Source organism: Salvelinus namaycush, chromosome 9 (genome assembly GCF_016432855.1).
Source record: "Salvelinus namaycush isolate Seneca chromosome 9, SaNama_1.0, whole genome shotgun sequence".
NCBI classification, from domain to species: Eukaryota; Metazoa; Chordata; class Actinopteri; order Salmoniformes; family Salmonidae; genus Salvelinus; species Salvelinus namaycush.
The window spans coordinates 44,461,453-44,476,738 of NC_052315.1; the positions used below are offsets into that span (position 1 = coordinate 44,461,453).

General features: G+C 45.8%; 2 protein-coding genes across 4 annotated transcripts in view; one reads left to right on the forward strand and one right to left on the reverse strand.

Annotated features, from left to right (window-relative positions):
• The window catches only part of LOC120054116 (engulfment and cell motility protein 3-like), a 31,548-nt gene extending 22,796 nt beyond the window's left edge, over positions 1-8,752 (forward strand). Inside the window, exons 16-21 of the mRNA XM_039001519.1 lie at positions 5,049-5,212; positions 5,720-5,832; positions 6,039-6,143; positions 6,334-6,413; positions 6,552-6,632; positions 6,890-8,752. Coding sequence (XP_038857447.1) covers positions 5,049-5,212; positions 5,720-5,832; positions 6,039-6,143; positions 6,334-6,413; positions 6,552-6,632; positions 6,890-7,102 — 756 coding nt within the window. The 3' untranslated portion in view covers positions 7,103-8,752. The remainder of the gene's footprint in view (positions 1-5,048; positions 5,213-5,719; positions 5,833-6,038; positions 6,144-6,333; positions 6,414-6,551; positions 6,633-6,889) is intronic.
• A 611-nt stretch (positions 8,753-9,363) lies between these two features.
• lrrc29 (leucine rich repeat containing 29) lies at positions 9,364-13,942 on the reverse strand. 3 transcript variants are annotated; one of them, XM_039001522.1, is made up of 9 exons: positions 13,810-13,942; positions 13,516-13,570; positions 13,142-13,243; positions 12,737-13,051; positions 11,937-12,608; positions 11,570-11,788; positions 11,198-11,410; positions 10,532-10,749; positions 9,364-10,435 (listed from the first exon to the last, which is right to left on the reverse strand). In XM_039001522.1, the coding sequence occupies exons 2-9, from the start codon at positions 13,540-13,542 to the stop codon at positions 10,267-10,269; spliced, it is 1,935 nt and encodes a 644-aa protein (XP_038857450.1). In that variant the 5' UTR covers positions 13,543-13,570; positions 13,810-13,942; the 3' UTR covers positions 9,364-10,266. The 3 variants fall into 3 exon arrangements, with proteins under 3 accessions (XP_038857450.1, XP_038857449.1, XP_038857451.1); XM_039001521.1 differs by having other exon boundaries at positions 13,516-13,942; XM_039001523.1 differs by having other exon boundaries at positions 13,142-13,287; positions 13,516-13,942.
• Between the last annotated feature and the right edge of the window lie 1,344 nt (positions 13,943-15,286).

The window sequence follows — 15,286 nt, forward strand, 5'->3', positions numbered from 1 at the left end:
CACTATGCATTGGGGCAGGTAGCGTTCTCCTGGCATCCGCCAAACCCAGATTCGTCCGTCGGACTGGCAGATGGTGAAGCGTGATTCTTCATTGGTGAGAACGCGTTTCCCCTGCTCCAGAGTCCAATGGCGGCGAGCTTTACACCACTCCATTTGAGACTTAGCATTGCACATGGGGATCTTAGGCTTGTGTGTGGCTGCTCGGCCATGGAAACCCATTTCATGAAGCTCCCAACAAACTGTTCTTGTGCTGACGTTGTTTTTAGAGGCAGTTTGGAACTCGCTAGTGACTGTTGCAACCGAGGACAGACGATTTTTACTAGCTACGTGCTTCAGCACTCGGCAGTCCCATTCTGTGAGCTTGTGTGGCCTACCACTTCACTGCTGAGTCGTTGTTGCTATTAGACCTTTCCACTTCACAATAACAACACTTACAGTTGACCAGGGAAGCTCTAGCAGGGCAGGAATTTTACGAACTGACTTGTTGGAAAGGTGGCATCCTATGACGGTGCCACGTTGGAAGTCACTGAGCTCTTCAGTCAGGCCATTCTACTGCCAATGTTTGTCTATGGAGATTGCATGGCTGCATGCTCGATTTTACACCTGTCAGCATTGGGTGTTGCTGAAATAGCCGAATCCACTAATTTGAAGGGGTGTTCATATACTTTGTGTATATATAGTGTATGTTGTTTATCATGTCCAAGCGTGATGCAGTGTATCGTCTGATAGATGGTCTATTTGTTTACATTGCCAACCATGGAGCGGCAAAGTGGTAATCTAATTTAGAAAATCAAACTTCAAAGCACTCCATGGCATCCGGAGTGGAATGGCATTTACCTGCATGCGCCACACTGAAAACAATAACAAGTGCTCTGTGTCCTGTGAGCCACCATGGAAGCATAGTATGCAGGATAATACCATCCATCTGCATCTGCCACAGCCACACAGAGTAGGAAACACAGAGTTGAATCTATAGAGGGCTGTGGGAGGCAACCAGCTGGGGTATAATTAGTCAGTTGTAATCGTTAGAACGGGACATCGATTAGTCATCCAGAATGGCTACCACAATGGAATATCGACTGGCTGCCCTATCTAAATGTATAGATACCGTGCTAGGGTAATGTAGGAAAGACGGCTGGATGGACCCAATCCAGGCTATTTCCTTTCCTATGTTAACTACACTGGACTCACTCAGACAGAACTATTCATGAACACCAAAACCAGACAACTGGCCCATGTTTTACAAAATGCTCTCTGGTCATAAACCCTTAACCTTTTAACCTTTTGGGTTGGAGCGAGTGTCCAGCCAGCAGGCCCTGTCATTGTGTTGCGCCCTCTGCTGCCTCCCACAATCCCGTGGAGCAGGGACAATTGGGCATTAGAAGCACAAAGAGAATCCCACTCCATAGCAGAATCAGAGCGAGGGAGAAAGGTCCCTCACAATCAATTGGTTCCATCAGCAGTAATTACACAAGAGAAAAACCTCTGGACACTGACAATGGAGAGATGGACAGTGGTCAGCCACAGTGGTCAGCCATGTTAAAAAGAGAGAGAGGGGGGGGGGGGGGGGATACAAAAGCATGGGTTATGGGTTATTGGGTTATTCTTATCTCTTTTTTAGATTTGTTCCTCCTCGAGTCAGATACTTGTTAGGTCTGATGAGGAATGTTAAGGGGATGAATGCAGAGTACTGGTGCTGAGAGAATTTGTTTACAGCTTGACGAGTGAGTGGTATCTGTCTCCACCGTGCCTGTCTCACAGAAGATTCCACACCTCATACCTTCAACAACCCATAATGAGATTCTACACTCTTAGAGAAACAGGTGCCCTCTAGAACCAAAAGAGTTCTTCGGCTGTCCCCATAGGAGAACCCTTTGAGTAACCCCTTTTGGTTCCAGGTAGAACCATTTTTTTCTAAGAGTGTATATTTGGCTTTTACTACCATGTCCCTCAGCCTCTCCTCTCCTCCTCTACCTCTGTTGCAGTCTCTCTGTTTCTCTCTACTCATTCGATCACAAACCCTGTCTCTTCCTCTCTTTCTCTCTCTCCCTCTTCCCTCCAATAAACCCCTAACTGTGCTGTCGATTTTCAGCCGTTAATCACTCCTGGCAACACGCTGCTGCCAGCTGGGGGCCTCCAACTAGGACTGTGTGTGTGACCCCCCCCCCCCCCCCCCCCCTCACACACTTTCCCTCCAATAACAGTCATCCTACACACACACACACACACACACACTACTGGGTTATGAGGGAACAGAAACAGCTGCTCCTCACGATGGCTGAGGTAAGTCTCCTGTACTGGGGTTCTCCTCTTTCTATTGGTTAAACCAGAGGAGTGACGGCAGGGGAGAGAGGGGGCGGACGGGGTGTGAGTGACTATCAGGGTGTCTGTTTACAAAATAACCTAATCTCTGGACTGCTGATGCCATAAAGGTGATACTCTCTCTTATCCCTCCATCTGCTGTCCTCTCTGTTTCTCTCCTCTCATATTACATTTTTTCTCTCTCTCTCTCTTGACTGTGGAACTAACATTGTTGGCCTCTGGGTTGTACTTGAAAGACACAACATGGAGGTGAGATACTCTATTTGGATTCATTAGTCATTTCTACGTGGTCTTTACACAGTATGTGAATAATGTTGTTACACAGGATGATGCCTGGGGGCATTTAAGCGAGGTGTCACAGAATGCTTTGTTTTGTTCCAAGTATATGACGGTCTCAATTTTAGTTACAGTTTTAGTGCCATTCTCCTTGGATGTGTTGTTGTAAATATTTTTCTCTGCCTACATGGATAAATACATGTTATATTACATTGGCTATTACGTATTAGTATGGTTTTGAGGTCTTATTTAGAGCTATTTGAATACTATAAAGTGCGGTGTAATGTAGTTGCTGTGTTGTAGGATAGCAATGATCTAATTCTGTGCTTTTAATATAGAATCTTTTTTTGCAGTCACCGGTGGTACAGTTTTTAGTGATATGTACAGAATGTTTAAAAACATACCTGTTAATCCTCGTTGATTGAAGAGGTGAATTATTCCTTCCTGCTGCATCAGGAGGGTTGGCAAACCAGGTCCGTGGTCTGAAGCGTAATTTTTCCTGTGTGGTTGGGTTATGCCAAGCTGGCCAAATCTCAGGGGGAGATGAATGTTCCCTGGGTTTATTTCTGGTTTATGCAGGATTCTGCACTATTAATTGAAGTGTGTGTATTTCAGAATTGCCAATGTGATTTCCTGAATATGGTGATTGATAATTTAATTGGTGTAATTATGCCATTCATTTTTGATTGTTTGTAATGGTATGGTCCATGTGGAAGTAGCCCAGCTACTATACTTAAGCTGTGTCGTTCTTGTCTTGGCAGAGAGCGGACAGGTTGCGGACAGGTATTATTGAGGCCTGGTGTTTATTGAGCTCAACCTTGATTTATTTTCAGTTTACCCCTTGTTTATGTTTCCTGTTCTGTCCATCGTCATGTTTATTCTGTTTGTACATAGGTGTACAATAGTTTTGGTGTCTCTTCTCCACAAATTAAAGGCCACTCCTGGGCACTGCACTGGGTCCATTTTGTCTGCCTCCTCACTGAAACCTCCACTGCTAGGTGCGGTCTCCTTTTTTTTAACGTAGCCTTTTAACTAGAAAGTCAGTTAAGAACAAATTCTTATTTACAATAACTGCCTACCGGGGAACAGTGGGTTAACTGCCTTGTTCAGGGGCAGAACGACAGATTTTTACCTTGTCAGCTCGGGGATTCGACCACTAGGCTACCTGCCGCCCATTACTCTGAGACACGAACACACTCACACCCTTTAAACCCCCTATGCTCCTTTGAGACCCCTCTTTCAAAGTCACCGAGATCTCTTCTAGCCATGGTAGCCAAAATAATGGGCAACTGGGCATTTTTCTACATGACCCTAAGCATGATGGGATGTTTTAATGGCTTAATCAACTCAGGAACCACGCCTGTATGGAAGCACCTGCTTTCAATATACTTTGTATCCCTCATTTTCTCAAGTGTTTCCATTATTTTGGCAATTACCTGTATTTTGTTATGTTTTGCATTCTATTACCTCAAATTTCTTTTGAGGAGGGATTATTTTAGATTTAAAGAATACAGCTATGTGCCTCCATGGGTGCTGCATGCACAGCAGATACCACTTGCTCCATAGAGGACGAGTGCGCAATTGCTACTTCTTGCTCCATAGATACTGGGCTCTCCATGGATACTGTAATTCGGAGCCTGCTTCATGGGTCATGGTTATTGTGTGCTCAACACATCTGTACATACAGTACCATTTCATTAAAGTCCTCCATACTGGTGCTGCTGTACTTTGGAGGGGGAGGGATATGGGGTTACCATGATGTACTTTGGAGGGGGAGGGATATGGGGTTTCCATGATGCCCAAGAAAATGACATTCCCATGGCGACGGCTGCTTGGTGTCAAGTGCAGTGTCATTGAGAGAGACTCGGAGTATGGCCACACTGACAGGAAGAGAGATAAAGGGAGAGAGACCGAGTGGAGGAAAGAGGGAGTGGGGGGGGGGTGATCGACTTGTGTTGGGTTTGGTGTGTTCTCATAGATTTCTGTGATGGATTTTGAAACTGGGGCCGCAGTTAGTAGAGAAACGCCAGGTTTTCCTGTCTCACACACACACACCCTCCCATATTTCCTCCCTCCTGTGCTTTGTCATGTGGCCTTCGCCTCAGAGAGCTCATGTTTTGGGGGGACCGAGGTCAAGCCTTGTCTGAGTGTGTAAGCGTCACTGTGCCCAGCAGAGCAAAGAGTGGGAACAGTCTGCTTTCTCTCAACTCAAACCCACATTCACACAATAGCTAGCTACTGAAATATATGAAAACATACAGTACATACACTAAGATATACTGTATACTTTAATATAGCTCAGTGGTTCGCAAACTTTTTTGCTTTGTGACCCACCTAAGGGCTTTTCAATTGTTTTGTAACCCACCAGAGAAACCATGTCTATAGCCACAACACAGCTGGTATGTTTTCTCTTTAAATAATCAATGTTGACTGTCTCTGTACGTCTTTAGGTAATGCAGGTTGTGCGTGAGCAGATCACCAGGACTCTGTCCAGTAAGCCCACGTCTCTGGAGCTGTTTAAGAACAAGGTGAATGCCCTGAACTATAGTGAGATCCTCAAACTACGCCAGACGGAGCGGCTGCACCAAGAGGAGACCCTCGCCCCGCCTGTATTGTAAGTCCTGAAATTGTTCAGCAGAATCTTTTTCTTGCTCTCTCTATGACACACACACACACACACACACACACACACACACAAACCCTCATAAGCCTGTACTTCCTCCAATGGCCCCTAGAGGGCAGGGATCAGCCCCTTTAGTGTGTGTGTGTATACTTACACCTGTATTCGTACCATTTGTCACCCCTATGGAATCAGAATCAGTGCTGTTGCTATCCTCTACGTCTGCCCTGTTTGTCACCAAACAGCTTGGAAATGTCATGTGACCCTCCCAGTCACAGGTCCACAACCCATTCTACACATTCACAGTCAACCAAGCAGCACTGATCCTACCTACTTGTCCTCGTCCTATCTGGTCCATATCTATTCATATGTCCTTGCCTTTGCAACGCAAGTGACTGACCTTTTTAATACGTCAAATAAAGCTCATCGAAATGAATCATGTTGAGTGCGTTATGGTACTTGCGGTGGGCGTGACTCTCTCTACCCCCCCGCCCTCTGTAGAGAGCTGAAGGAGCGTCTGAGGCCAGAGCTGTTGGAGCTGATTCGCCAGCAGAGACTGAACCGCCTGTGTCAGGGAACCCTCTTCCGCAAGATCAGCAGCCGACGCAGACAGGGTGAGACCACTCGCATCTCCGTGAGAGGGGTGGACAGGTTAAGAGCATGCGCGTTAGAACTCGAGAGGTATAGGGGGAAGCTGGACAGCACGACACGGTGAAACATAGGGAGACTAATGAATGAAGGTAGACGAAGAGATAGCTGGCCTTTCTTACACCATGCTGCCAAACATTTTTTTTTGTGTTGTTATTATTGGTCATTTCAGATAAGTTGTGGCACTGTCGCCTGTCGCCCAATCACAAAGTCCTGCACTTTGGCGACGTGGAGGAGGACACAGAAACACCCACCATCGAGAGTCTCCAGGAGAAGAGTGAGTTATTACTAACAGCAATATACTCTTCCACTGTAGCCTTGACACTGCCTTGACCATAGAGATTCTATTAAATTAGTGTTGTCGTTCTATGGCCTCGACACTGAAATGACATCACGCTCTGTCATTGGCTCTGTGTACGAAGCTGAGGGGTGCCGGTAAACCTGCTCTTCCTCTTTTTCTCTGGCAGTTCCTGTGGCAGATATCAAAGCGCTGCTGACGGGGAAAGACTGCCCTCACATGAAGGAGCACAAGGGCAAACAGACCAAGGTTAGTGCACCATCATCACCAGCACCACTTTCCCTACCGACAACGGCCCCTGAACACTCCCTCGGCCCTACCCCCCAACTTCCTCTTTCACACTATGTACCTGGCCCTCCATAAACGACATTGTGCTGTGTCCTGCAGGAAGTGTTGGCACTGGCGTTCAGCGTCACGTATGACGTGGAGGAGTACAGCCTCAACTTTATTGCCTCGTCCAGAACAGACGTGAGTAGTGATGTCATGTCACAGGTGTATCTGTACACATTCACATAGATAATTCTGTCTCTCCTTTTTCCCAGAGTTAAATCCTACATCTTTCTCTCTGGCTCACATGCTCTCACTGTGTGTTTCTCTTGGTCTCTATCGCTCGCTCTCTCTCTCATCCCTCTTAATTTAAATGATACTTGGTGTGGAAAGTTAAAACGCATACATTACCAAAGTAAACATGGTCGAATAACAAAGGTGATCTGTGTTGCTCTCAGTTCTGCCTGTGGACGGACGGACTGAGCGTGCTCCTGGGACGGGACATGAGCAGTGAGTGCATGAGGAGCGAGCTGGAGACCCTGCTCTCCATGGAGATCAAGCTCCGCCTCCTGGATCTGGAGAACGTGCCCATCCCAGACAGCGCTCCGCCGATGCCCAAACCCCCCAGCAACTTCAACTTCTGCTACGACTTCAGCCAGGCTGAGCAGTAGGCCAGGGCATGGCAGGGCAGAGGAGTAGACCTGGGCCCTGTTCAGGAGGATGTAACGTTACAGAATGCTCAGCTAGAAATGTATGAATTAGAACAGATATGGTCTTGTCGTCTGTAAAATAGGCAATTGTGTCAGCTCTATTCATTATATTTCTATTTGCAACGTTCAGAATGTTTCATGTCATTAAATGCACCCTAGTAACGACCAAGCCTGTAGACATCTACACAGCAGGAGTGGACATGGAGGACTGGATCGACAAATCTAATGCGTAGTAGGCAAAGGTTTCATCTTATATGAGCGGAATCGAGGCTGAAGACGATTCCTTGGGTTCTATAGGAGCGGTCATCTTTTTGGGTGTGGTCTGGTCACACAAGTGTATTGTGGGAGTATGTTTTCTGTTGTTGGATACTTGAGGCTTTAGCTTTACTTCAGTCCCCCTCTCCATGGCTCCAGTCCTCCACGCTCCTCTGTGCATTGTCTTTAGGCGGAGAGTTCATGTTTCATTTTTGTCATATCTATGTTTGTTTTTCTACTTTTCTCGGGTGGGATTTCTTTAAACTGAAAGCTTTGTGAGGCAGGATGCATGACAGCCCTTCTGAAGGTACTCAACCCTAGGACTGAGACACAACAGAGCCATATACATATATTTGTGGGTATATACTGTATATGGCTCGGCGAGAGAATCCCTTGGATTTCTGACATTGTACTTACCGACCTACTCAAACAGAATCCCTACTCCCTGTTCTAAAGTGGTACTTTAATGAGTTGAAGAAACAAGAAAACATACTCTGGCTCCAAGCCTATTCAAATCCCTATTTATAATATATAAAATCCTCTTTTTTAAGTGTGTGCAGATAGTATTTGAATGAGTGCCATTGGCTCACGAGGAGCACTTTAAATAGAATACCTCAGAGAGCCTCCCATGAACTGGTTTTGATGATGGTCATGATGGATTGATCTTTGGTACTTTTTATGTAAGGTCGTTAGGTTTGATGGCTGTTGTTCAAACGGTTCTCTTAGGCAATGGGGTTTTATTGCGCAAAGAACTTGATCAACGGTACATCCAACTGACATATTGTTTTTATGGTACATTTAACAGATGACGTAGCTAAGGTACAGATAACTGTTATGTGTCACTGACAAATGATTTCGCTATAAGCACACACAGTATGTATCACTGCTATTAATTGTTGGCCTGGTAAAGTTTTTTGCTCCAGAGCTTCGGTCAAAGGCAATTATAGGTACATTATGAATTTCAGGCCATAACAAATGAATATTAGTTCAATATTGATGTTATTGTAGTGTACTTTATTTTCATGACTGAATGATCCTGATAGATAAATCTGACCTCGTCACATTGAACTAATATGCTGTACAGCAGTAAACAAGTCCTGTCAGTATGATGGACCTTCAACTTTTCATATTCCAAATCTCATCGGCCAATTAATAATAATAATGGGGTTTGTAGCCGGCTAACAATCATAAATTCAAATGTTGATTTCTCCTTAGCCAGTAAACTGAGTTTAGCTGGAGTTTGAGGTGATTTTGCTATTCATTGCATGTCTGTTCATGTTAAAACACCCAATCTCCATGGTAACCCCTAATTTATGCTTTACTAAGATCAGGGTTGACATGAATAAATATGATTTATACAAATTCTCCTTGTCTAGCTTGGTTTATGGTCTGGTGGAATCCTAGAAGAAACAAATCTACTGTACTCATGATTCTAAGCAAGAGATAAGCATACATTTATTGAAACAAAAGCTTATATTTGATACATATTACATTTTCAAAGAAACATGAACAGTTTTGCTTCCTTCAGTGGCAGTGTTAAATTAAGTTGAATACAAAAATTACATATTAAGCCAGCTAAACCAAAAAAATGTGATGAATAGATAAATATTTCTCTACGCAAGATCTGGTTCTGAGATCAACTACAAGGTGCTTTTTAAAATCAGAGCACATCTTCTAGGCCAGTTAAAGGTTTGTGCAGTATATACTGATTTGGTCCCTCAGCTCCATAAACCAGACACATTCTAATCGAACAAACCTTGAGATTAACAGTGCCCTTATATCACACGGCTTACACCGGTGATGGGCAACTTTGATGGGGGTGGGGGCCACATCCATAGACTAACCAACCAATTACATTTTTTTTTAAATGCTGACACGAGCTAATTGAGTGACTGCTGATGCACAACCACCTTGTGTATTCTACCTCTCAACAGTAAGTGGAGGCTGCTGAGGGGAGGACGGCTCATAATAATGGATGGAACGGCGCAAATGGAATGGCATCAAACACCTGGAAACCATGTTTGATACCATTCCATTAGCACGAGCCCATCCTCCCCAATTAAGGTACCATTAACCAACCTGTGTTCAACAGTAAACCTGACAGTTCTTTTTTTGTGTGGGCCTGCATGCCAACAGTTGCCCACCCCTGGCATACACTGAAGGAGGACTTTAAGGGTTGGTTTCTCAGACTCAGATTAATCTTGGTCCTAGACTAGATAGACTTTATTAGTCCACACGGGATGGAAATCTGTCTTGTTTTTTTGCCAACCCCTCCCACACATATATACAAACACACATTAGGTTGGAGATGCTGAAGCAGTCTAACGAAGGATCCAATGCGATCGCATTTTGTCTGCTGAGCACCTTTTCAAGGCAATGCTCCCACATTCACGGTGAATGCGCCATGTCGGCTCAATCGCAAATGACCTGGAAATGGCGCAATCGGACTGAATCCTGGCCTAAAATACCTTTACAATGCAGATTCTCCAATGAGAATGACTTTTAATTAAAGACTTAAATTTGAGTCTAAGACACTGGCCATATGGGTCCTTACTGAGTAATACATACATCCCATATTAGGCTTTACAGGGGTTAAAACTAAGATAAATTACTGAATCTATTACAAATAAACTCTGGATAATAAGAGCAGGTACTAAATTGTGATTCAATTTAGTGATTCATTCATTTGTTGTTGTTGGGAACATTCAACGTATCAGACGGTTGTGACTAAATTGAGTACAGCTACGACCAGAAGTTACTTTTCGTAGCAGGTTAGGATAACATTTTAGCTAACCTTAACATCATTCTCCTAACCTGGTACGAAAAAGTACCTTCTAGTCGTAGCTGTACTCCACCTAGTCAGAACCCTATCAGAGTGTGAGGGTCAGGTCAGCTCCGCCCACAAAGCGGCAGTGGACATTCTCTAGGAAGGGCAGCTGGGATTGGAGGAGGTCCACCGTTGTTATGGAGATGTCTTTACACATGGAGATGTCCAGCGTCCGCAGTCTCTTACAGTGTTGGACGAGCATGAAGAGAGACCTGTGGGAGCATGAGTTCACTGCTGTCAAACACTGATACACAGATAACAGTCTGTCTCTCTGGGGTTCTGTGTGTGTGTGTGTGTGTGTGTCTCACCTATCTGTGACTGCGTCGCAGCAGGACAGGTAGAGGTGCTGCAGCCTGGCGAGGTAGGGGGCGGCGCGGGCGATACCCTGGTCACTGATCTGGGGGCAGTGGCTGAGTGCCAGGCTGGTGAGGCTGCGGCAGTGGTAGGCCACCGACGCCAGGCTGTCATCACTGATCTCAGGCAGCATGGAGAGAGAGAGGCGCTGGAGGTCTGGATAACGCAGCACCTGCTCACAACAATTGCCCGGTTAACTTATAGGGAAATTGAAAAATTGTTCAACTTCATATTCATCATATCTAGCACGACTCCATCATCAACATGTGAAAATGGCACATTTCTATGTTTTGTAGTAAAAAAAAGATAAGAAGCTAAGTATTTCCAAAGACATCATCAACCAATTAGTAGGCAATGCCTACTCAAAATTGGTTATATCATTTTTTTTTTTTAATAAACAAAATAAATTCACACAACCCACACCGATGATGTTGCTACAAAACATAGAAGAGCGTCATTTCCACATATGTTAATGTTGGGTTGGTGCTGGAGATGATGAATATTACGTTTTTAAAAAATGGAGCGGTTCCTAACCTGACCTAGAAAAACTCTGGGCCCTGGTAAATAACCTAAAACTCCTTGCCCTAACCATAGCCAGTATATTCTCATGGTAGACCAACCTGTGTGATGCTGCTGTCAGTGAGTTTGGAGCAGGCAGACAGGTCGAGCTCCTGGAGGCTCCTGAGGGCCAGCAGTGAGGACCCCTCCTGTTCCTTGAACACCCCCAGGTCCTCGTCCGTCACCAGCCGGGGCTTCTCCTGGAAGGGCATGCTGGGAGGCCGGAAGAAACCCATATTTCCAAAAGTACGGGTGAAGCTGGGCCCCTTGTCCTCCTACAAAGGAGCCAGGGTGAGAGGTTGTAGGTCAGGGGCGCACGGTCGTAGTAAGCTACAGTGGTGGTAACATGAATTTAAGCAAAGTCAAGACCAGCTAGTCTGCTTATATACTATTCCCAAGACATCTAGACTTTTCCCCACCCAGCCCTCTCTCACCATTTCCTTGCTGGGCTCACACTCCTTGGTGAGCTCCACCATGCCCAGCAGCCCCCAGTCTGTGATCTCCTTGCACCAGCCCAGTCGCAGCACCACCAGCCCGGGCAGGTAGGTGGCGATAGCACGCACGCTAAGGTCTGTGAGGTAGACGCAGGAGGTGAGGTCCAGCTCCCGCAAACTAGAGCCCAGCAGCCGAGCCAGAGAGAACACAGCCAGGTCCTGGGAGAGAGATGGGAAACAAAGGAACATGAGGGATGATGTCCTGATAAACATTTCATTCTATAAAAGAGAAATCCTGAAAGAGTCAGGTAAAACAGCTCTGGTAAAGTCATAGTAATGTGAGGGAGAGAGCAGCACACACACTGACCCTGATATAGGTGCAGCTCTTGAAGCTGAGTGTCTCCAACCGTGCCCTGGGCTCCAGGGCAGAGAGCCCTTTCACTATCTCAGCCCCACTGACATGCAGGCACTCAGACAGATCCAGGGTCCTCAGCTCCGGCAGCATCATCAGGTCAGCCAGCCCTTTATCCGTCATCCTCCAGTCCCGGGACAAAGAGAGGAACCGGAGGCCCTTCAGGCCCAGGGCCACAGCCAGTACAGCCCGGCTGGTGAGCTCTGTACAGGCGCTGAGGTCCAGGATCCGGAGGCCAGGCTGGTGCTTGCAGAGCACCTCCACAGAGTAGTCGGTCAGCTCCTTGCAGCCCCGCAGACGCAGCTCCTCTAGAGACAGGCCCCCTACCTGGGCCACGGAGCGCAGCGACTCTGGGGTGATGCTAGTTCTGCTCAGGTCCAACCCCCGCACGGTGGAGGCCTGCTCCTGCAGCAGCCTGCGGAGGTTCCGTAGGGAGAGCAGGGCAGAGGAGTCAGGCCCCACAGGGCAGCCACGGTACGGGTCAAACTCAAAGGCGATGTGGCAGCCGGCCAGGGAGAGACGGCGAAGTCTGAGAGTGCAGCCCGTGAGCCGGTTGAAGGTGAGGTCTGATAGATAGCGCAGGTCAGAGAGATCCAGCTCCTCAAGACCTGCTAAAGCTACCCGCACCTAGGAAAAGGACAAACTAATTTTAAAAAACTGGCATGTGTAAAAATACAATTTAAAAAATAATTAGAAAGATACTCATCATCATCATCATCATCATCATCATCTCCAGCCTACAGGGTCTGTCTGACCTGCTGGCGGTGCTCTTCTTTGGACAGGAAGGCTCCAGACATGAAGAGGCTGTCCAGGCCACGGAGGTCAAGCCTGCGCAGGGCGGTCAGGTGGGGCAGCAGGGCCAGGAGGGAAGACTCGGTCACGCTGCTTCCTGGCAGGGCCAGGCTCTCCAGCCGAGGGCCTAGATGGAGCCCTATCTCCTGAAGCACAGCCCGGGACATACTGGACCCATCCAGATGGCTTATGACCAGGCTGCAGCGGGAACGCCTACTCAGGCCCCGGATCAGATCCAGGGAGGAGATAGAGGCTGGGAACTTGAAGGTGTCATTCCTCTGGAAAATGGAGTCAGAGTTAGGATTAGGTTGTTAGTGAGATTGATGAAATTTGTGAGATTAAGGGGAAATTGTGGAATAGAATAGTACCTGAAATTGGAGGTCTTGGCTCGCATCATACCAGCTCCAGCAGACCAGAGAGGCTTCCTTCCTGTCTGATGCTTTGAGGAAACTTAGGATGTAGGTGACGATCTAGACAGGAAGTTGATTGGACCACCAGGTCTTTTACAACAGTTCTATCATAGTGCCATGCATAAGGAAATTGATCAAATCAGGTGTGCCAAAAATGTAAATAATCAGTGCATTATAACTTGTTAGCTAGTTAGTTAACATCTATTGTGCTGGTAGTAACATATCAAGTTGTTGACGCAACGTGCTAGTCAAGACACCCAAAGCATTGACAACCACAGTGACACCAACTGTTATTTTATGAAGCAGGCTACTAGCCTATTTGCTAGTCTTACCTCAAGAGGTAACTCAGGCGTTTCCATGGTTATTTATCTCATCCCCAGTCACATCCTTGGATTAAAAGATGGAGTGTCGTCCATTATATTGATCATGTCAATATCTGTCAAGCATTTTCAATTCCGATTTTCGCTGATGAGCTAGCTACGACATCAAGTGCTGTCAGCTAACTAACGTTAACGGTAGCTCTCCAGCTAGCTAGCTTCCTCTCTGGCTAGTTTAGTTAATCATTACATTAGCTAGCTATCTTCAATCTTGCTAGTTTCATTCATTCATTCACGTCCCAATCAGACCTGGTTCGCCAAGTTGAGCTCTTTTGATGCATTTCAATTCTCACTTCAACAGTTATTTAATTTAGAGCACGAAGATGTCATCACCCTCTTCACTTTGCCAGCGCCACAGATGGTCCCTCAGCTGACTGCAGATCAAAACAAACCCTCTGACGTAACACTAAAACCAGGGGCTTCTTCTTCGGGATCGGGTTAGGATTCTTCTTCTTTTATGGAAGATTGGCAATCGCACAATTGAATGTGCATTCTGCCACCTACTGTGCGGGATTGAAACAGGATTCCCCAAAATTTTACGAAATACAAAAACTACAAAAAATAAATGAACTAAACTAAATCTAAACAACTTTTCTGTAAAAAATAAATAAAACAGATCTGATCCCTACAGGCTCAAGGGAAACCTGGGAGGGCGGGTCTTCCGGCGCCAGTACCCCTTGCAAGTCTTCAGATGTAAAATCCTTAAATCCCCAAAACTTTTCTGCCGCAGCCACAATAATGTCCAGTTTCTCAGATTTCTTTGAAACTTGTGTGTAACAGTTTAGAACTGTGGCAATGAATGCCACAAAATCCACATTTTTAACACACAGGGTATATTTTGCCTGCCAGCAAACATTTACCACAAGCCGCGGTGCGTCCACCACCATCACTTGTTTTCTCAATTATTTTAATCGCCTCCGCATAGGAGATTCGATTGATCGCGCTAACTTTTGCTACCTCAGTGTCCTTCATCCTTCCTGGGCACTCCTGGAACTCGGCAACACCGTAGTCCTTCTACACACCGTTCTTCAATATACTCTGTCTGTCTGCACACACTTGAAACATGGCCAAATCCTTTACAATTCTTACACTGCAATGGTATGGGAACGAAAGCTCTTACAGCGTATCCGAAAATAAACTAGCTTCACATGCGTATGTATTTGCTCTTCATCAAATAAACAACAGGACTGAAATAGTTTATTTTTCTCCATTCACCCAACGGGTCAGATGCCGGGCACCAATGACACCAGGAATTCTCATTCAGGGATTCAACATGAACATTCGTTGTCACCCCTGAGATGACTCCTTTGACTGGTGCTCTACTCCGAAGTTCAAAACCAAACTTCTGTTGTCTGGATTCTTTTGAGGCTCACTGCAATCTTCCTCTGTTCTTCATAAACACAATTAATCAAAATAAGACCACTCCTGGTCACTGACATACTACACTTTTCCCAGCGCATACTTCACAATTTGACACCTCAAAAGTGTGAGGCCAGTCACGGCATACCTACATTGAATTCTCTTAATTAGTCCCGTTCCTCTAAGAAAGTGAAATAGAGCCCTAGACACAAAGGAGCTTTCAGGAAGAGTTAGTTGTTAGCTAGCTACCTTACTATTATATTTTCTGCATCATTTTCAGACTTGCATCACTGTGTAGTTTTACTAAGCTGCTAATTGTAGAAATCAAGCTAAACAGATGTATAAATTAAAACTGATTTGTTTGTGA